This window comes from Bubalus bubalis, chromosome 9 (genome assembly GCF_019923935.1).
Source record: "Bubalus bubalis isolate 160015118507 breed Murrah chromosome 9, NDDB_SH_1, whole genome shotgun sequence".
NCBI classification, from domain to species: Eukaryota; Metazoa; Chordata; class Mammalia; order Artiodactyla; family Bovidae; genus Bubalus; species Bubalus bubalis.
This window is the reverse complement of record NC_059165.1, coordinates 53201942-53224081: the sequence shown is the minus strand read 5'-3', so window position 1 is coordinate 53224081 and position 22140 is coordinate 53201942. Positions and strand designations below refer to the sequence as shown.

Sequence of the window (22140 nt, the reverse complement as noted above, 5' to 3'; positions counted from 1 at the left end):
TGGTAGCTGTCTACCCTTAGGTGATATAACTTCACTGAAACCCCAGCTTCCTTGACTCTAAAATGAGATACACCATTGACGTATATACACTGCTGCTGCTGCTAAGTCGATTCAGTCGTGTCTGACTCTGTGCGACCCCATAGATGGTAGCCCACCAGGCTCCTCTGTCCATGGGATTCTCCAGGCAAGAACACTGGAGTGGGTTGCCATTTCCTCCTCCAATGCACGAAAGTAAAAAATCAAAGTGAAGTCGCTCAGTCGTGTCCGACTCTTAGCGACCCCATGGACTGCAGCCTACCAGGCTCCTCTGTCCATGGGATTTTTCCAGGCAAGAGTACTGGAGTGGGGTGCCATTGCCTTCTCCACTACCATGCATAAAACAGATATCTAGTGGGAAGCTGCTACATAGCACAGAGAGCTCAGCTTGGTACTCTGTGATGACCTGGGTGGGATGGGGTGGGGGGTGGAAAGGAGGTTCAAGAGGGAGGGGATATATGTATACTTATAGCTGATGCACATTGTTGTACACCAGGAACCAACACAATATTGTGAAGCAATTATACTTTAGTAAAATAAAATTTTTTTAAAAAAATGAGAGGCAGAATTTCAACAAATATTCTAAGGTTTTGAGTTTTGTACATAAAAATAGGATAATGAAGACTGATTTGCAATGTTATATTATGGTGCATGCTCAGTCATGTCCATCTCTTTGCAACCCTAAGGACTGTAGCCCGCCAGGCTCCTCTGTCCATGGGATTCTCCCGGCAAGAATACTGAGTGGGTTGCCAGTATATTATGGAAGACCTAACAAAAACATAAATACAATAGCATTTTGTAAGCTGTTAAGTAATATATAGATGTTAGTTACTGCCATATGGACTAGAGGAAATTCTTGAAGGACTTAATATCAAGAGCAATTTGGCACAGTGACTGGGGTCCTAAAATAATATTAATATAATCACTATATCACTAAATCTATAATAGTAATAAATAATAAACCTATAATCACTAAATCTCTCTCAACTTTGGTTTCCCCGCCTAAACTACTTGCCCTCCGCAAGAGGAGCGCATGAGATCAAGGAAGTGTAAATGTGCTGAAAACCATAAACTGTCCCCAAAACGCAAGCAATTATTATATAGAGAACTCATTTTGACTTTTGGCATTGCGGCGCACACACTGTTAGTTGCTGGCGCCGTGACAGATTTTAATTGGCCTGGCTATGAAAACCTTCTAGAGCTGTTATGTGCTGCACCTGTGATGGCCGTGCAGGCTAATCGAGACAGTTAGGCTGGGGACCCAGAGAACGCTTTCCACCACTGAGCACAATCCTCCTCACTTTGAGGGAAATTAACAGCTGCTTTATGGTCTCCCACATCATCTCACTTTCTTGGAGAGAGATCCCCACCAGATCCACCTCAACTCTGCAACATTGATCACTGGTGCCTAGGATGACATAACATCTGTGAAGAAATATTAAGTCTGACTTTGAAATGATTTTTGGGCTAGGAGGGGGAAAAATGTCATATGTGGCACATGCTGGGTAAAACAGTCCCTGAGTGACAGCCAGAATCAGGGGGAAGAAAGTTCATCACTTTTAAGGGATGTATTTAAGAGAAAAAAAAAAAGGAACAGGGGATGAACAGATCAATTTAGCTCTCAAGCACTTATTCTCTGCCTAAAGAAAGGAGAGGAGATTGAAGCTTCCAGGCCAGTGTAACTCTGCTCTTCAGCTTCTCAATGACATTACAAAACCTTCAGGGATTTCCTTCCTCTCCCCCATCTCCTGATATGCCCATCTCTTCTGAGAAGCATGAGAAATACATCTTGTTCTTTGGATTCCCTTTCACCCTTGGACAAAGTCACCTTGGTTGGCATTAGTGATTATTAATAAAAAGATGGGAAACATATTAATAGATGTTTGCTGTATGCTGGTCATCAGGTTCTGAGTTTCCAAATATTTATCTCATTAGATCCTGTGAGATAAAAAGTGCTATGCAGACATTTTAACTCCTGTTTTTACAGACATGGAAACTAAGGCTCAGGAAGGCCAAACTAACAAGTTGATAGAGTCTGGGCTTAAATTAGGGTCTGTAGACTTCAAAGGTTTTCCATAACATCATTGCTGTCTGTCATCTGTGGAAGAACCATTACTCAAGGGCTTGGAGACAAGGCCTAACTCACTTTTGTGACCCTAGTAACTAGGACTGTGCTTGTCACCTTCTAGGTGCTTATTGTGGAACTTAATTTTGGGAGAAGAGGAGTTTCCCAAATTGCATACTATCTTTGGAATGAGCCTCAGCATCCATTCCTAAATATCTTCTCTGCCTTGGCTGAGTCACAGAAAATGACTCTTGCTCCCTAAAGGTGGGTGGTTTGACTGTGAGATCATCTTGGGGACACAGGTATGTCCGGGAGCAGGTGGCTCATTCCAAATGGGAAGGTCCCAGGAAGGAAGCAGTTGGTTTGGGTCTACTGCATTCTGCTTTGGAAGAGGCCAAAGTAAACCATTATACCAGCAGCTCCCAGTTTGCGTCAAGTGCCCCATGGTATTTCAGCAAACTCACACGTGTGCTGGAGGGTGTTTTAAGTTTTGAGAGAAAAACAGCAACAATCACCATCTATTGGATCTGTGAGAACTAGCACAAGGGAACTCACATTTTAGCATTCGTGTGCGGTTTATTTCCTTTAATAACACAGTATCTTTGCAAAGCTGGATTTTGGCTGTTAATGTAATCAAAACAAGTACTGTGTCGAAAACAAGGTAAAACAGAAAGTGAAGCTGGCAGTGTCCAGGGTGATTTCAGAGTTTGAGAAGCTGTGTTGAGTCCAACAGGGGCACATTTGTCACTACAAGCAACTGTAGTTAAGATGAAATAAAATATGATTTCTTTCAACTTATGTGTGGTTGCAAAGGGTCACACACGACTTGGCGACTGAACAACAGCAACACAGTTTCTATAACCACTCATCCGCTAGAGGACATCCAGGGCGTTTTCAGTTTTGGGGCAACTATGAGGAATGCTGCTATAAACCCTGTGTACAGGTTGGCGTGCAGCTTCTTGTGTGAACGTAAATTTTTATTTTCCTAAGATAAATGTAAGGAGTACAGTTTCTGGATTATGTTTAGTTTTTAAAAAAACTGCAAAATGGTTTAGCAGAGGGGGTATACTATTTTACTTTCCCACCAAAAAATATACGACAGATCAAGTTTTTCTGCATCTTCACCAGCATTTGGTGTTGTCACAACTTTTTATTTTAGCCACTGTGATAGATACCTTATTGTACAGTATTAATTAGCATTTCCTCAATGATTGAACACTTTTTGAAGTGTCTATTTGCCATCTAAATATCCTCTTTGGGGAAATGTCTCTTCACTTTTTTTGCCTGCTTTCTAGGATTACTATCTTTTTTATACTGAATTTTAGGCTCTTTATATACTTTAAAAACTGTTTTTTGTCTGCTATGTATCGATAGTTTGTAAATATTTTGTCCCAGTCTTTAGCCTGACATTTCATCTTCTTAACAGGGTTCCCCCCCGCCCCCCCACCTCTGCAGAGCAAATGGTTTTTACTGTGATTAAGTTCAACTTATCTAATTTTCCTTTTATGGATCATGTTTTGTGTCAAGTGTAAGACATTTTTACCTAACCTAGATCCTAAAGATTTTTTTTTTCTCTAAAAAGTTTATAAGTTTAAGTTCATAAACTTAAGACTTCGATCCATTTGGAGTTAATTTTTGTGTACACTGTGAGACTTAGATTGAGGTTCATGTTTTGTCTATAGATGCAGTTGCTCCAGAACCATGTGAAGAAAAGACTTTCTTTCCTTCAGTAAACTACAAGTAAAAAATCAGTTGGGCATATTTGCATGGGTCTGTTTCTGGAGTCTTTATTATGTTCCACAGATCTGTAAGTCTATCCCTCTGTTACTACTATATGGTCATCATTATTATTAAATAGATTGATTTCTATTTTATTATTCTTTTAAAAATCATTTTAGCTATTATGGTTCCTCTGACTTTTCATATAAATTTTGGAATAATCTTGTCTATGTCTACAAAAAATCTTGGTAAGATTTTATTAGGAATTATATTGAGTCTGTATACCGATTTGGAGAAAATTAATACCTTTTCTATGTCAAGTGGTCAGGGAAGGCCTATGCTTTTAAACACCAAATAACAACACTTGTTTATTTTGGGACTAGTATCATAAACTTAACTTTCCAAAAGGGGCTTTAAGCACCATGTTTAACAACATGTAGCCTTCTTTGATGGCAAACTGAATACAGAATTATATTTCTTGACTACAACAAAACAAAAACTCAATCATCTGCTAAATGACAAGATGCTCTCACCAGTAATAGAGAGTGGTGGGGACTGTGGCTTGCAGGAGAAAGCATGCTGCCTAGGAACAGGCAGCTACTTAATTTCTCTAGTTGTTGAGACCATGGACACAGCATTTTCATGTCTTATAAAATTTCAACGGAAGCCAGAAATCAATTTTTTAAAAATCTAAAATGTTGGCAGCTATCATAACATAAAATGAAACAGATAAAACACACACCTTGATGGACTGGATCCAGATACCAGCCAACTCTCTGTCGTTTCTGGGCTGAAGGAGCCCACAGGAGAGCCTCTCCAGTCTCAAGAAGTTTACACTCCAATGGAAGTAACAGAGAAACAAACACTGCAAAACAGCACCGCACGCTCTGGTGCCAGTTGGAGCTGCAGTGGCAAGTGGCAGGCCCCTTAACTCTGTTTTGGGAGGTCAGAGATGACTTCCCAGGGAAGTACATTTATACAGTACCTCAAAGTAGCTAATTCAATATGTGCTGTTTAATCCATAGTATCTCTAGAAAACATTGATAGGATCAAAGCACAGGGCAAAGCTTTGTTTCTGGGTATCAGAGAAAGTAATACAGAAGAGGTCATATAATCCAAGGATTCTCCAAATATCATGTCACTTCTTGGAGGAATTATAAAGCAAAAGCTTTCTAGAGGTGACAGTTTCTCCAGCCTCTTAGTGTAATTCTGAATTTCTTAAAATCATTTACAGGGGTATAATCTGACCTCAGCCTGCCTCTACAGCCTCTTCTTGTATCTCCCTATTCCTGCCTTTTCTCTGCTTTTCCAATATATAAAGATTCATGTTCTTGTGTTTTGTTATCCATCCACCCAATCACCTACCCATTCGTCCATTCACTCATCCATCTATCTATATCCATCCATCCAAGAAATATTGATTTAGGACCACAATTCCAGGTACTGGTAACACAGCAGTGAATAAAGCTGACTCAGTTCCCACCCTCACTGGCTTTACATTCCAATAGGAGAGACAGACATATAACATGTGGTTGATGTAAGGAGTTCTATGAAGGAAAATTAGACAACGTTAAGGTATAGGAAATAATGTTACCATTTTCAATAGGGAGTTGGGAAGGCTTCTGGTTAATATTTGAACAGAACTTGAATGAATCAATGGAGCAGACAATAGAAGTATAGGGGGAAGAGTTTCCCAGCAATAAGGAACCACAAGTATAAAGAGCCCGAGTGGGAACACATCTGGCCCACTCAGGGGGCAGCATGGAGGGTAGAGTGTGTGGAGCGCGAGGGCGGCAGGAACTGAGGTTGGAGAGGAGGCCCCATGTGTGAGATTCTGAGGGCTTGGTTCACACAGGCCCTCTATGTAAGGAGAAGGCATTGAAGGATTTGAGTGGGGCAGTGACATGATCTGACTTACAGAGAGCAGACAGTGGGTAGAGACATGGAGACAGATAATCCTGTTGGTAGGTCATCACAACAGTCCAGGTGCGAGAGGGAGGCGGCTTGGACCAGTTCAGTAGCGATGAGGGCAGGGAGAAGCTGGCCAATCTGAAATGCTCTGGAGATTGAAGAGACAGGTATGCAAGGGGAAGGAGTCAAGGATGACACTCAGGGTTTTGTCCTGATCAAGTACATTTACTGACACAGGGAACATTCTGTGTCTACAACTTCACGAGGCTGTCTCCTCATCATGATTTCCACCTCATGCCAATGTCCCCTTTTTGGAGCATCTTTCCTGACCACCCCTGATTCAGTTAAGAGTTCTGAGTTTAATTTTTTTCTCAGGACTAACCAAATATCTGAAATTCTCTTTATCCTTTTATTTCAACAATTGATCATCTGGATTTCCTGACTGCAATGCAAACCCCAAGAGAATAAGGACCATGTCTACCTGGCTACATCCTCAGTACCTAATTCAGAGCCTAGATGATGGGACATGGTTGATAAATATTCATTGAATGAGGCTTGGATGGTGTAGGACAAGTTAAAAAAGCCTGCAGTTTCCTTAGTGTGGTTCTTTTCAGAACCTTGACTAAAGCAATCAGTTAATCAATGAAATAATATTGATTATTTGGTCCAAACTCTGTGCCAGAGTCTGAGAAAGCAGAATTGAGCACAAAAAGTACAATGTGCACCCCCTTGGAGCTTACAGCACTCTGTGGAGTGCAGCAAATACTCTTACACACATGGGCTTCCCCTGTGCTAAGAATTCAGAAGGGAAGGTTCCCAGAGCTCTGACAGCATGGGATCTGGGGATCCATTCTTGTCAGGTAAGCACAGGGCAAGCGGCTCTGAGCTGAGATCCACAGGAGAAATCCCCGTGGACCTCAGGGATCTCTGAGCAGAGTATATGCTCAAATTGTAGATCCTGGTTTCCATGGTGCTTCTTGTGAGAGTAAACATTTTGGCAAAAGCTGAACTTCTCCAGTCTTCTCAGGTACTGGGGCTCAGCTGGGTTAGGAACATAGATAAAGACGAGCAGCTGGTTCATGACAAAACTAGGGTTCTGCATTTATCATGACACATCTGCAAAATGGCAACACCACCTACTTAAACCTACAGTCACTCCTAAAGGAAATCAACCCTAAATACTCATTGGAAGGACTGGCTGAAGCTGTAGCTCCAGTATTCTGGCCACGTGATGCAAAGAACTGACTCCCTGGAAATGACACTGATGCGAGGAAGGATTGAAGGCAGGAGGAAAGCGGGACAACAGAGGATGAGATAGTTGGATGGCATCACCAACTCAATGGACATGAGTTTGAATAAGCTCTGGGAGTTGGTGATGGACAGGGAAGCCTGGCGTGCTGCAATCCATGGTGTGGCAAAGAGTCAGACATGACTGAGCAGCTGAATAACCACCACCTACTTCAACAGGACTGCTGAGGGTGAAAGGTATTGATGTTTATAAAGGGCTTAGCACAGTGCCTGATATACAAGAAACACTAAACAACTAATAATAATTATCATTAGATTTCAAACTCTTGAGGGGATCAATATGTGATTGATAACCCTTACTCTTCCCACACATAAACATCAAACAACACAGTACCTTACACACAGAAGGGGTTTAATAAATATATGTTGAATGAGAATGATAGTTGTCTCAATGGCACACTATTTTGGATCAGGCCAACCAACCATTCTAATGAGGGACGGCACAGTAAATAAACAGAAATCAATCAGGCCAAGCCCTTTTGTGAAGTTAAGCTGTCAAATGGTTGGTAGCTGCTGTTAATGATTCTTGCCAGCCAAGGACACTGGACAATTTAAATGGTAGGAAGTCAGTATGGTTGTTGACTTTAAAGTAAGCATAAGTTATATGGTGGGAGGGCCCAGAAGATTCAGTGATTTTATGCATCAGTAACTTGCAATAGGAAAGCTCAGCCAGAGTCCAGAAATAGTTGCTACTGAAATGGCATTTCTTTCGCATTCAAATCTACAAGCTAGATTGGTGCATGTGATTTCTCAGCTGCTACCAGAATACAGGAAGTGGTTTTGAATGAACACTAATCAACCAGGCTCTCCAGGGGCACCTTGTACCTGAAAACCTCTGAGCACTTTGTAAACAACAGTTAAGTCTCCCTGTCCCCTGAGGTATGGGCTCCGGGATTTTTGCTTATATCAAGCAGAGTTGAAGCAGGAAAGCTGTAATCATGAGCAAAGTGGGTGTCAAAAGGGATAATTCTCATGCCCCTCACAAGTCTAAACTTAAAAAGGGTCAAAATTATCTCCAAGGCCCCTAAGGTATTTTACCTGATAACCTTAATTCTACCACAAGTCCTCCAAAGCGTCTGGTGGGGGATGAACAAATGGTTGAAAATAAGAATAGCCACTTTAGAGGGCAATTTGATACTAACTGTTATGGTAAAATCCTTCAACTCAGCAATTCCACTTCAATGCATTTTTACTAGAGAAATCCTGGCACATGTGCTACAGAGGCATCAGCAAGCACCCCCTCCGCTGTGTTTTCTATGAAAATCTGAGATTAAGTTCAAGGTGCATCTAGCAAGAGGAGAATGATTAAATAAAGAAGGGAATAGTATGCAGTAGTTAAAAGAATAAACCAATACATATAACAAAATAGCACATAAAATAATATGTCCATCACAAAACAGATTACTGAATGACAAGAGCAAACTATAGAATCCTATGTGCTGTACGACATATGTGGTGGTTTTAAAATATGTCCAGAAACTATTAAAATTTGATTCTCTTCTTGTAGCAAATGGAACCTGATTGACCTCCCCTTGTATGTGGGCCAGACGTAGTGACTCGTTTCTGATGAATAGAACATGGCAGAAATGACAATGTGTCACTTTCAAGACTAGTTCAGAAAAAGGCATTGTGGCTTCCTCCTTGATATCTTCTGCTCTCTCTCTCTCTCTCTCTCTCTCTCTCTCTCTCATCACTTGCTCTAGAGGAAGCCAGCTACCCTCTCATAAGAACACTAAAGAAGCCCTGCAGTAGCCCAGGTAGCAGTCTTCGGCCAGCAGCCAATGATGGACTGAGGCCTCCAGCCAACAGCCGTGAGTGAGCCATCAGGGAAGCAGATCCTCCAGCTCCAGCCCAGCCTTCAGATGACTGCAGTCATGGCTATGTCCTGACTACAACTTCATGAGGGATCATAAGTGAACTCCTCCCACCCCCAGTACAGACATCCATGCATTCCTCACTCTTAGAATACTAAAGGTTTTAGCTATGAAAAGTACATTATTTCAAACCGCTGAGTGTTGTGACAGCAATCAGTAACTAGTATACCATCTATATAAACATTAATTAAAAAAATTTAATACATAGAGACAAACGTATAGAGGAAGGAATGGAAGGATATGCTCCAAAGTGGCACTAATCCCCTGAAAAGTGGGATTGGGAGACTTAAGGTGAAATTAGCTTCACCTTCTGTATTTTTGCTGTACAAGACCCTGTACATGTATTACTGGCATACTTTTCAGTTAAAGGAAGGAAATGTAATTTAAAATTCCACTACTTGAGAATTTCATGGTAAGTCATATAAGGCTGAAGCTTACCTTTGATCATCTCCAAGAAAGAAGGTTGCTTAGCAAACTTGTTTAATAATAAACAAGGTGATTAGCAGAGCTCTCCAACCATACTTAAGAAAGCCAACTGCTGTCAGTTACTCTTACAAATCACCTCAGTCTAAGTCACACACAATAAGTGATTTATTTTATCCATGTTTCTTATCTATTGGTATTCACAATATTCTTACTCCCAAAGAATAGCCAAATTCTTTTGAAACTGACAAAGGTGCCTCCATTGAAAAAACTAAGTTATATATTAATGCACATTGTTCTTATCAAGCAGCTTGAAATCAAAGAGTTTACGTCGTCAGGCTAAGGTTATGTAAAAGGTATTTTTAAAGTAACTTTGTACTGGATTTCTTTTAGGCTTGTGCTAATTTCTTTTTCAACTTTGAGCCTGGGGGTCTGCATCGTTTAATGGAAGTTCTGTGGCAAGGACCCTGATCTCCGTCTGGGGCTAGACTGGCTGCAGGCACCAAAGTTTCATGCATTTTCAGTGGAATTGGGTCCAGAGCTTAGTGCAAAATGCCTTCTGGGTGACTGACCAGAAATTCAATCACAGTACATTCATTTCAAAAATCCCTTTCATGTATCATTTAAAAGCAGCCTGCATATTTAAATTTGCATATCTCTGACCCTGGATTTTGGAAACACAGGAGAAGAATGAATTTCTGTTTAGTTTTCAGGATGATGGAAGGAAATAAACCAGAGGCATTTCCTTTCCTTGACTACTGGGTAAATTTACTACTTCTGAAGGATTCTGAACCCGCAGTTCTGCAACATAAGCCGCTGTCCCATGGAGCTCGGGAATAACAATAACTAACATTTATAGAGCATTTTATACTCTTACAAAATGTGTTAGCATTCACTGCCTCATTTAACGGGCAGAGAGGCTCTTAATTATGCTTTCTGATGAGGGACAATGATTCTTTCAAACCCAGCATCTGCAGAGATTACTCTGGTTTTCCTTTCAAAGGAACACACTAGAGAAATGATGATGCCATGCTCTAGACTCACCAGGCTGGGGAAGAGTACACTGTAGCAGGTGTGAGACTGGTTAACTTCCCCACACCACAGCATGTGTCTAGTTTCTTTCAATGAACTCAAATGTATATGTGACTCTCTGCTACAGGAAGACAGGAAGGTGAGAAAGTAAATGCAGGAACTTCAGAACCTTGGCTTGAATCCTGGCTCTGCCATTTTCTAGATGCACAGTCTTGAGCAAATTGCTTCTTTGTTAAATATTTCAAATCACCAAACTTCTCAGTTTTCTCATCTGAAAAGTGGGGCTGGTGTTAATGCCACAAACATCATAGATTTTCATGAGAAATACATGGATGAATTCACACAGGATGCTAGAAGAGTGTCTGGTGCATCACCACCACTTGGTAACCATTGCTGCTGTTACTGTTACATACAATGAGCTGCATTTTAGGGTGGGTGGGTCACAAGACACATCCTTCATTCATTCCAGGTGTGACTAAGAGGCTGTCTGCCGGGCACAGTGCCCAGCTCTGAAGATGTATCAGAAGGGTCCCTTAGGAGACGTGCATTTCTGGTGGATCAGTCAGATCCAAACAAAATTAAAAGTGAATGAAGTGGTAGAAGGGTTATGAATGGGGAATTGAGTTAGAGGATGAGTGAGCACAGGTACTATTTGATTTTTGAATGTGAGACCCAGAGTTTTAAAACATGGGAGGAAAAACAGTCTCAGTGGAGGGAATAGATAAATGAGAACCATGAAGGAGGAAGGAGTTGGGCAGGTTCAAGGGCTGATGGACCACGGCAGAGAGATGGGCTGGGTGTGTTCTGGCCGTGGCCAAGTGTTATGGTTTTGTTCTGCATGGAAAGAGAAGCACAGAAGGGTGTGAGGCAGAGAGGTAACATGGTTTCATAGAGATTATTTAAATATATGGCATTCAGTACAAATTTAACATATGTAATTGTACCATGGATAAATATCTATTATGCGCCCATACATATATATTTGAAGAGAATACTGGCTTTCATGTGGGCTGAGGATTGGGGAATGGGGTGACTAGAGCAGGAACATAATAACTGAAGAGACACCTGCCAGCAGAAAAGTACAAAGTGCCAGTGGTGTTCAGAGGTTAGATGTGGAGAAGCAGAGAAGGGGGCACCATCTGAGGTGACCTTGAAGAGGGCATTGCTTTTAGACATACAGAGGTGTCTGGAAAACCCAGAGAGCATTGCTAATTGATGTAGATCTTGCAAAGAGGCCATATATTGATATATCTTCCCTTGCAGTGTCCCAAATTTATATATGGATCTTGGAAATCTGCAAACAGGTGAAATCTGGGAGAGGGCGCATTTGTGTATCTCTTTTATTCCAAGTTATAGGGCACTTAAAAACTACTCTGTGGAACCCAACAGCAAGGAAGGTCCAGAAATAACCATGACTTGTCTGCACCCAAGTGGAACTCATTGCCTTGACCTTGCCTTGGCTTCTGAAGGCCAAGGAAACCCATAGAGCCTGACTTCCATTTTCCACAAGGCACTGAGGTCAAAGGGAACCTCTCCATGCCTTGAACTGAAGCTGAGTAAACACAGGCAGGCTGATATCCAAATGAAAATGACCCAGGAAGGACATGGAGCTCCCAGTGCCTGCTGCATCAGCAAGTCCAGACAAAGACCTCACGTAGTGATACTATTCCTGGATTCATTTTGCCCGCATCAGTGTTCTGTTTACGCCCTATTTCTGCCTGGTGGGCCACCCGCACCTCTCAATACACACATCTGAGATGTTAGCATTGCTGAGAGTTGCTCATACAAGCATTCTCTTTGGATCAGAACTTTACAATGGTCACACGATTGAAATTCCAAATGACTGTCCCAAAGGTTAACCCACAGCAGCAAAAGAACATGCCAACTAGTCTCAGAAGAGCTGGGTTCAAGTCTCAGCTCTGTCATTAACCGGCTTCATGATTCTGGGCACGAATCCACATCCTGTGAATTTCAGTTTCCTCTGGGTTGCAAGTTGCCAACATCTACCTCAGATATCTGTCAGAAGGACTAACTATAATGCCATTCCCTTCTCCAGGGGATCTTCCCAACCCAGGGATCCAACCGAGGTTTCCTGCATTGCAGGCAGATTTTTTTTTTATCATCTGAGCCACCAGGGAAGTACAACTATAATGCACATGAGGCTATTTTATCAAATTCATAAGATACAAGTATGGTACTATCATCAATACTGTCAAATAACATCAAATGTTTGCACAGTACTGAACAATGTTTAACTATTTTCATTTGCTGTATTTAGTTAGCTAACAAATGAGGTCTTCACTAAGTTGGTTCTTTGAGAGGCACAAAATCTTGTCTGATTTTTGTTCCCCAGCAAAGTACCAGCACTTCCTAGGTGCTCGATCAACCAGTGGTGAATGAAAGAATGAAGAATGAACAAAACCACGCCAGGGAATGGACAAACATCCCTTTGTGGGAGACAGAGAATATCACTCCTGTTTCACCTGTCTGGATTCTGGCAACAGCTGGGTTTAGCAGTGCCATGAACTAAAATTTCACCGTTACATTTATGATGGAACAGGGCCTAATCCTGCCTTTCCAGCATCCTAAATTGGTCCACTTTGGTCCCTGTTTTCTCCTACTTGGAATGTTTTTTCCAGTGGAGTGAAAGCCCACTGCTTTCCTATCGCAGTCTTTCAGTTCTCTCTCTTAAGCCATCTGCTCCTTTATGTCAAAACTTACTGCTTTTATTTGAAAACTTTTAATTAGAAGCTTCTAGGCAGTGGCGGAGTTAAGTTTAGATACTTCCAGCTTGTCTCATCCTCAGCAGCTGCAGTAAGGCAATAAGGCTTATGATTTAAGTTCATTATTATCTTCATGTTGATGTCATTTTGTTTTCCCTCGCTATTTCATTGTTCCAGTAAGTTACATAAGGCTTAATAGCCACCAGATTAATACTGCTTCTTAGAAATGACCGTCCAGGGATTTTTTCCTTATGTGATCAGATGCTGGCGAAGCTATGATAATAAGTAATAGATGTCTCCATTCTACTTCACCTTTAACCCAAAGACTACAGAAAACTTTACAAACATTAATTAAGCCAATCTCATTACACTCCAGGAGAAAGGAATTATCCACTGCAGAAAACTAAAACTGAGTTTAAAGTCACCTCTGCAACATATTTAGAGTCAGGCAGTAAGCAAGAGAATTACATCTGTTCTATGTTATGAAAGAATTGTCTCCACCTTTATCTCTGTGGGCTTGGAAAATTCTTATTCATCCTACAAGACTCTGCTTGGTTATCACCTACCTCAGGAAGCCTCCCTTACTTTACCTTCCAGGTCCAATTAGATGCATCCCATCTCCTTTCTATTCTACTGTAAGCATCTTCACAGAACCCTCATTCAACATTTTAGAGATTGTATTCTCACGTATCTCTCTTCCCAGACTTCAGCTTACTAAGGATATGCACTCATTTTTCTCACCAAAGATATGCAATTTATGCAAAATTAATTATTTTCGTGTCCCTCCCCTCCCCAATTTATCCCATAGTCTGGCACATAACAGATGTTCATGTTTGTTTAACAGGACTGGATTCCTGTTTTTGTTTTTAATAGACTTTATCTTTTTGAGCAGTTTTGTAACAGTTTTAGGGTCACAGAAAAATTGAACAGAAGGAACAGAGAGTTCCCTCCTCTCTCCTGCCCGTCCATGTCCCCCTCATATTGGCTTCTCAATTATCAACATCCCTCACGAGAGTGGTGGTACAGTGTTACAGTGGATGAACCTGCATCGACACATCACCACCGACCAGCGTTCGTGGTTTACATTAGGGTCCACTTGGTGGGTCTGGAAAAGTGGAGAATGACGTGTCTCCCCACGGTAGTATCAGACAGAGTGGTTTCACTGCCCTGAAAACTCTCTGCTGTGCAGAATTCCTTTATCAATCACCAAAGCATACTTTCTGTAGTGTGGTCAGAAATCTCTTAGCTTGTTATTTAGCACCAAATTGATAGGACAAAACAAAACAGGGCAACACAACCTGTTGTAACTTCTCTGTAAAGTACACAGACTCGTGCATTGAAGAACCTACCGTTCCTCCTGGTCTGGAGCACAGTGAATGAAACAGCTTCTCTCTGTTTGCCCTACAAGTGTCCCTAGGTCCTAAAAGATTTGATACCACACAGAGCCTGGACCAGCGGCCCTCATTCTGTTTTGTACAGCAACATACAAGGATGAAGTGTCCATGTGAGATGCTCTGATTAATGACTCATTTTTCCTTTCTTCTTTAACTTGAGAGAGAGGGCATAGGGACAGAATTGAGAGGGAGGGAGAGTATCACAGTGATCCGAATCCAATGTAATTTATATTAAAAAGCAAAACATTTGCTTTAGCTGTTGTTAGCAGTTAATGATTATGAGAAGGCTAAGGATTACCAACAGTGTGTTGCGATAGCCTACTTGTGCCTGGCAGCCTGCAACTTGCCTCTGTAGACAGTGAGAGCAGCCAATGTTCTTAAATAACTTTGGGGTAACCGGAAAGGTATGTCTCACTGAAGCAGACAAACCTTTTCTATATACAACAAAAAATTAAATGAGATAATTGCAAACAAAGCATTTAGCCCAGCATGGAACAAATAGCAAACACCCAAGGAATTCAGCTATTCTGCAAGAACAGAATACTTAGTAATTATAATTAGTAATAGGAATTACTAATTCCTATTTATTGAGTGCTTATTAAGTGCCAGGAACTACATCAAGTGCTGTGTACGAGCCCTCTTAATATTCCCAATAAACCTATGAGGTGTTGTTCTAATCATATTTCACAAATAAAGTATATGGACTTTACATATTTTTTTCATTGGGTCTCAGCTACTCATAATAAGTGGAAAACTGGGTTTAGTTGCCTCCAGAGCCCAATAAGCTATCCTGTCTCTTTTGAAGCAAATGAGTGGCACCTATTAAGTGCTTGTGTGCCCCACCATGCGTTATGCAGCTGCTCTACAGATGACATGAACACTGCCCTCAAGTAACTTCTGGCTTAGCTGGAAAGGACAGACAACATACCCAAGTGAAAGCTAACAGCTACCGTAAAACAGTACATGAAAGATGGTTATTTTGAGACATTAGTCTGCCATCTTCCTGTCTGCCAGCTTTCCAAATAAAGTAATTATTCTTTGTCTCAAAAAAAAAAGACTACTTGGTGAACTGCCATTAACATTTTTAATCTAAATATGATCTGGTTTTAAGGAAAGAAGAGACCAAGGGGCTGGAGAGGTCAGGAGACCCTTCAGGACTTGAGATACATCTGGATCTATCCATATGGTCTATATGCTTGGTTGTGATTTTGTGGGTGGAAAATATATTAGAACTACTTGCAGGGGGCTTTCTAAACTCTACTCCCCTCACCCTTAAGACACATACTTGAAAAATTACTATTGAAGTCTGCCATGGGTATTGATAGAAATAACTAGAGGGTAGTGCTGTGAGTCTGGAGGGCTTCCCAGGCGGCTCAGTGGTAAAGAATCCATCTGCCAATGCAGGAGACACAGGAGATGTGGGTTGGATCTCTAGGTCAGGAAGATCCCTTGGACAAGGAAATGGCAATCCAATCTAGTATTCTTGCCTGGGAAATCCCATGGACTGGAGAGCCTGGTGGGCTACAGTCCATAGAGCCTCAAAGAGTCAGACACAACTAAGCAAGAGAGCACAGACACACACACATTGTGAGTCTGGGCTCTGCAGACTATGCAAATTTGGACTATGTCCAGTCTCTTTTTGAATCTCAGTTTTCATATCTAGGAAAATAATTATAGTAATGAGAAAATGTATGGAAAGCCCCTAGAACAATGCCTGGTGGGTAGTGAATGGTCAATGTATGATGGCTAACAGTAGTAGTTCTCTGGCTTGATGATGGATAAAATGGTGAGGATCACTGATCTAAGATATCCATCAGATAGCAAACTTCTCTGAGTTCTCTGTAGGACCTGTGCGGCAGAAAAGAAGCTGAGGAGGAAGTGACAAGCACTACATTTTCCATTTATCTTAGGGCTTAAACCTTCTAGTCTAAAGCCACCTTAGACTGATGGCTCTTCTTAAACAGTTCCAACTCCAAATGGCCACTTAAACATAATGGGATGCTATGATTTCATATGACATGCTCTTGGGACTGGTAGAATTTCTTGAATGAATAAAATGTTAGAGAGAAAAAAGTTAATGATGTTGGCTAAATGTCAAGAATGGTTTACTGAAGAATATTGGATAATCTTCCAGATGAGAGATTTTTAAGAAGAGACAATACAACTGAACAATATGGGCTCAAGTGTACGACTATTTCTGAATTCACTCAAACATTTCCTGGATGCTTCTCACCTCCCACCTATGACATGAGGACAATAACAGTAGTGAGAGCTCTATATGAAGAGCTGTGGGAATTAAATAAGATCATGAATATAAAGTACTTAGCCTTGTGCCAGGCACATAAATAGGACTCAAGAAATAATCAGCACTCTTGCTATTTCAGGTGCTAGGTTAAGATTCTGGGCTACAAAGATGAATAAAATACCTAAGAGTTCTCATAACAGTTTCTAGTAGTTGTTTCTTCGATGTTTGCAAACTCTTTCTGGACAGAGTTCTGTTCTAATCTATTCTATCCATCCCTATCTATCCAGAGTCAAGCACAGAAGTGAAGCACAGTATGTTCTTAATAGTTGTGACTTGAATGAATGAACAGGTGCGTGAGATCTAATCCTTGTGCTTAAGAAACTCAGAGGTGGGACGAGAAACACGTGGACAAGAGGTTACAATGCAGTAAAGGTGTTGTGGTCAAGATGAACTCATCTGCAAAATAGAAATAGAGTCACAGATGTAGAGAACAAACATATGGATACCAAGGCACAGGGGGTGGTAGGACGAACTGGGAGATTGGGATTGACATATTCACTACTATGGATAAAACTGAAAACTAACGAGAACCTATTGTGTAGTGCATGCAACTCCACTCAGTGCTTTATGGTGATCTAAATGGGAAGGAAATTTTGAAAAGAGTGAATATATGCATACATATAATAGATTCACTTTGCTGTACAGCAGAAACTAAAACAACACTGTAAATCAACAATTCTAAAAAAATTAACAAAAAAATGTTTTTAAACAAAAGTTCTGTGTTCACAGAAAGCCTGACTGACTAGTATTACTGTCCTGGAGCAAACAAGACGAAGTTGAGGTCTGCCCTGTCTCAGGCTAGCAGGTACTAAGTCACCTGTGTAGAATATACCAACACAGCCAAAAATAAATAAATTTCTAAGCATCCAACTGTAGTCACTTAAAGTCTTCTGGCTGAGCCTCTGTCATTTGGCTAATGTTCCCACACATCAGTGCAGAGAAACCTGTGACCCACATGACCCCAGGAACAGTTTTCTGAGCCTGTTGTGTTAGATTTCTGCCCGGAGCACTTGGCCATAACAAAGTGGAGAGGGAGAAATCAATACAACCTGAACCGAATGCACACTTAAAACATCAGCCTTCAACTGTGCAATCATGTCCTTGTCACTAACATCCAAGTGCTTTTGCTCCATGATCTGCTCAGAGTCTTATAAGTAAACACGAAGGAGGAAATGGAAATGGCTCCAGGGCGCGGGAGAGAAAAGTGCTGTTATAAACAGGGACACACACAGTGACAGCTTCCCAGGGTGGAGGGGTGGCAAGAACACAGCTTGTTTGAATGTCCACCGTGGACCCTTCAGAATTTTCTCACCCTCTTTGAGCCTTAGTTATCTCATCTGGAAAGCATAAGCACTAACACAGTTAAGGTTGTTTGGCAAGTCAGTGGACATCAGTGCCTGTAAAGTGACCAGACACAGCCTGGCTCTCAAACAGTGTTCAATAAATGGTAGCTTATTAACCAGCTTTTCTGTTGCTCGTAAGGAAGTGAGCAAGGCCAAAGAGGCCAAAGGCAGTGAACATGATTTATTAGCCACCCAAGTAAATGCTGTAACATAGGTTTCCATAGTTTTGTGCAAAGAATACTAACTAAACACTTACCACCATGTGCAACAGACTCTGTTAAGAGCTAGGAACCCAAAGGTGAATAAGGCTAGGGTCCTTCTCTACAAGAACATGAATCATTTTAATATAACTCTTAGGAGAGACTTCACAGAAGAGAGAATGTACAAGGTGACAGGAGGAACTGAGACAGGCAACTAGCTCAATATGCAGAAGACAGAAGTTACACAAGTAACAAGGAAGTCAGCCTTGGGGATTCCCTGGTGGCTCAGTGGTAAAGAATCTACCTGCCAGTGCAAGAGACATAGGTTTGATCCCTGGTCTGGGAAGATCCCACAGGCCACATGGAGCAATTAAGCCCATGAGCCACAACTACTGAGCCTGTGCTCTAGAGCCTGGGAGCTGCAACTACGGAAGCCCACCCGTATGCAGCAAGGAGAGAAGCCACTCCAATGAGAAGCCTGTCCACAACTGGAGAGCAGCTCCTGCCCATCAAAAAAAGAGACCATAGAAAAGTCCACATGGCAATAAGACTTTTGACCATCACAGTCAAAAATAAATAAATAAATTTCAAAGCTTACAAAAATAAAATAAATGAGGTCAGCCTCATGAAGAAAGGTGGACCAGGCCTCCCAGATTAATGAAACAGCCCTGAAGACAGACAGGCCTGGAATACCATGGAGTGTGTGGGATGCAGGGACCTAAGGCTGGGGCCATGAGCAGGAGAAGGACATGGAAGCCTTGTGGGCCCCCTTTCGATGGAATGTTCCCTGAGAAGATATGAGTCTTTAAGAAGGGATGAAATTTATTTCTATAAAGAAAGCTGAGCACAGAAGAATTGATGCTTGTGAACTGTGGTGTTGGAGAAGACTCTTGAGAGTCCCTTGGACTGCAAGGAGATCCAACCAGTCCATTCTAAAGATCGGTGCTGGGTGTTCACTGGAAGGACTGATGCTGAAGCTGAAACTCCAGTACTTTGGTCACCTGATATGAACAGATGACTCATTTGAAAAGACCCCGATGCTGGTAAGATTGAGGGCAGGAGGAGAAGGGGATGACAGAGGATGAGATGGCTGGATGGCATCACTGACTCAATGGACATGAGTGTGGATAAACTCCGGGAGTTGGTGATGGACAGGGAGGCCTGGCGTGCTGCAGTTCATGGGGTCACAAAGAGTCAGACACGACTGAGTGATTGAATTGAACTGACTGAAGAAGGGATGGATTGGCATTGAGACACATTACTGGCTTCAGGGTGGACAGGATGAGCTACTATGTCACGAGTGTTTAAGGTGTATTTCTTCATTCTTTTCCAACCCAAACAAGTCCATAGCCTCTTGTGGATGTCTGAGGTCAATCATACAACCAAGGATGACTTCTGCACACTTAATCATTCCCTAATGGATAAACTGTTTCACACAGGCCTCCTTCGGCTCTCACATTTCCTGTCCCCCCAGAGTCCCTGTTCCTTGACCATGTATTTGTCCACTTCAGCTGCTTCTGCAAGATTGAGTTCATCACCCTCTATTAGGCATCTTCACTTTGTTGTAGTCATAGGTTCCAGCTCTTTGGTTTAAGACAACTAAAGTCCCTCTAATCTCAAGAGCTGATCACTTGTGCCAGCGGAAAGATGTCTATATTGTTAAACAGACCACAGGCCCAAAATGGAGTCACTTATGCTTAATACAGCTCAACAAACTGGAAACTTAGTACCTAACCGATTGTAGTTTTTACCCTCCTCCAGGAATGTGATCCCAACCAGTCAGCCTGGAATCTCCTGCTCACAGCACTAGAAAGGTGCTCTGTTTGATACATCCCTTCCATCCCCCAAAGAAAGATGAGGTCATCTGCCTTCCTTGTCCCTGCCCCTCTTCTGCTCATCACAGCCTTCCATTTTGTACAGATGCTCCTCTCTGTCTACTAGAGTGGATGCAGCCCAATTCATGAATCACTAAGTAAAGCCGATAACCTCTTTAAAATTCACTTAGATGAATTTTGCCTTTTAATAGATTTGGTGGCAGCAACGAGATCTTTTTAAGCATACTTCTGCTGACATTGGGAACAAGGAGAAACATGGTGCCCTTTGAACCCTTTGAGTTCTCTTTCTCCCTGTTTCCAAAGGTCATCAGTTCTAAGCTCTGTTCTCTGCATTGAGCTCCCAGTCTAATTGGCTTTTCAGTCCAGGGCAGGTTAGCTTGAGTCAGCAGGTGGCTTCAACTGGAAGCCAAGCCTCTAGCCCTTGGTTCAGTTCACAGTTCCCCATTTGACTGTAAATCCAGTCTTTGGTTCTGTCCCCAGATTCCATGGTGAGAACTGCTGCAGTTTCCCATTTGTTTGGAATCAGTCTAAAGCCCCCATTCTTTGGGGTTTACTGGTTCGATTCTCCCCCTAAAATTGTTCCATGTTGGGAACTGTTGGTGGTGCACACAAGACCCTCTACCAACCAGTCCACAGTACCATCTCTTTGTTACTGTGCTCAAACTACTGCACAATTGTGCTCATCTCACACGCTAGTAAAGTAATGCTCAAAATTCTCCAAGCCAGGCTTCAGCAATACATGAACCATGAAATTCCAGATGTTCAAGCTGGTTTTAGAAAAGGCAGAGGAACCAGAGGTCAAATTGCCAACATCCACTGGATCATGGAAAAAGCAAGAGAGTTCCAGAAAAACATCTATTTCTGCTTTATTGACTATGCCAAAGCCTTTGTGTGGATCACAATAAACTGTGGAAAATTCTGAAAGAGATGGGAATACCAGACCACCTGACCTGCCTCATGAGAAACCTGTAAGCAGGTCAAGAAGCAACAGTTAGAGCTGGACATGGAACAACAGACTGGTTCCAAATAGGAAAAGGAGTTCATCAAGGCTGTATATTGTCACCCTGCTTATTTAACTTCTATGCAGAGTACATCATGAGAAACACTGGGCTGGAAGAAGCACAAGCTGGAATCAAGATTGCTAGGAGAAATATCAATAACCTCAGATATGCAGATGACACCACTCTTATGGCAGAAAGTGAAGAGGAACTCAAAAGGCTCTTGATGAAGGTGAAAGAGGAGAGTGAAAAAGTTGGCTTAAAGCTCAACATTCAGAAAACTAAGATCATGGCATCTGGTCCCATCACTTCATTGGAAATGGATGGGGAAATAGTGGAAACAGTGTCAGACTTTATTTTTGGAGGCTCCAAAATCACTGCAGATGGTGACTGCAGCTATGAAATTAAAAGACGCTTACTCCTTGGAAGGAAAGTTATGACCAACCTAGACAGCATATTCAAAAGCCGAGACATTACTTTACCAACAAAGGTCCATCTAGTCAAGTCTATGGTTTTTCCAGTAGTCATGTATGAATGTGAGAGTTGGACTATAAAGAAGGTTGAACACAGAATAATTGATGCTTTTGAACTATGGTGTTGGAGAAGACTGTTGAGAGTCCCTTGGACTGCAAGGAGATTCAACCAGTCAATTCTAAAGGAGATCAGTCCTGGGTGTTCTTTGGAAAGTGAAAGTGAAGTCGCTCAGTTGTGTCCGACTCTTTGTGATCCCATGGACTGTAGCCTATCAGGCTCCTCTGTCCATGGGATTTTCTAGGCAAGTGTGCTGGAGTGGATTGCCATTTCTTCTCCAGGGGATCTTCCCGATCCAGGAATCGAACCTGGGTCTCCCGCATTGCAGGCAGACGCTCTACCGAAGGACTGATGCTAAAGCTGAAACTTCAATACTTTGGCCACCTCGTGTGAAGAGTTGACTTATTGGGAAAGACTCTGATGCTGGGAGGGATTAGGGGCAG

General features: G+C 41.9%; 1 protein-coding gene across 14 annotated transcripts in view; it reads right to left on the bottom strand.

Annotated features, from left to right (window-relative positions):
• The window catches only part of PPP2R2B (protein phosphatase 2 regulatory subunit Bbeta), a 704283-nt gene that overhangs the window by 177157 nt on the left and 504986 nt on the right, over nt 1–22140 (bottom strand). For 8 of the 14 annotated variants that reach the window (XM_044947515.2, XM_044947516.1, XM_025292488.2 and 5 more), the window contains one exon: nt 5739–5879. The exons of the other annotated variants lie outside the window; for them this stretch is intronic. In XM_044947515.2, the coding sequence (XP_044803450.1) occupies nt 5739–5879 (141 nt within the window). The remainder of the gene's footprint in view (nt 1–5738; nt 5880–22140) is intronic. 14 annotated transcript variants of the gene reach the window in all.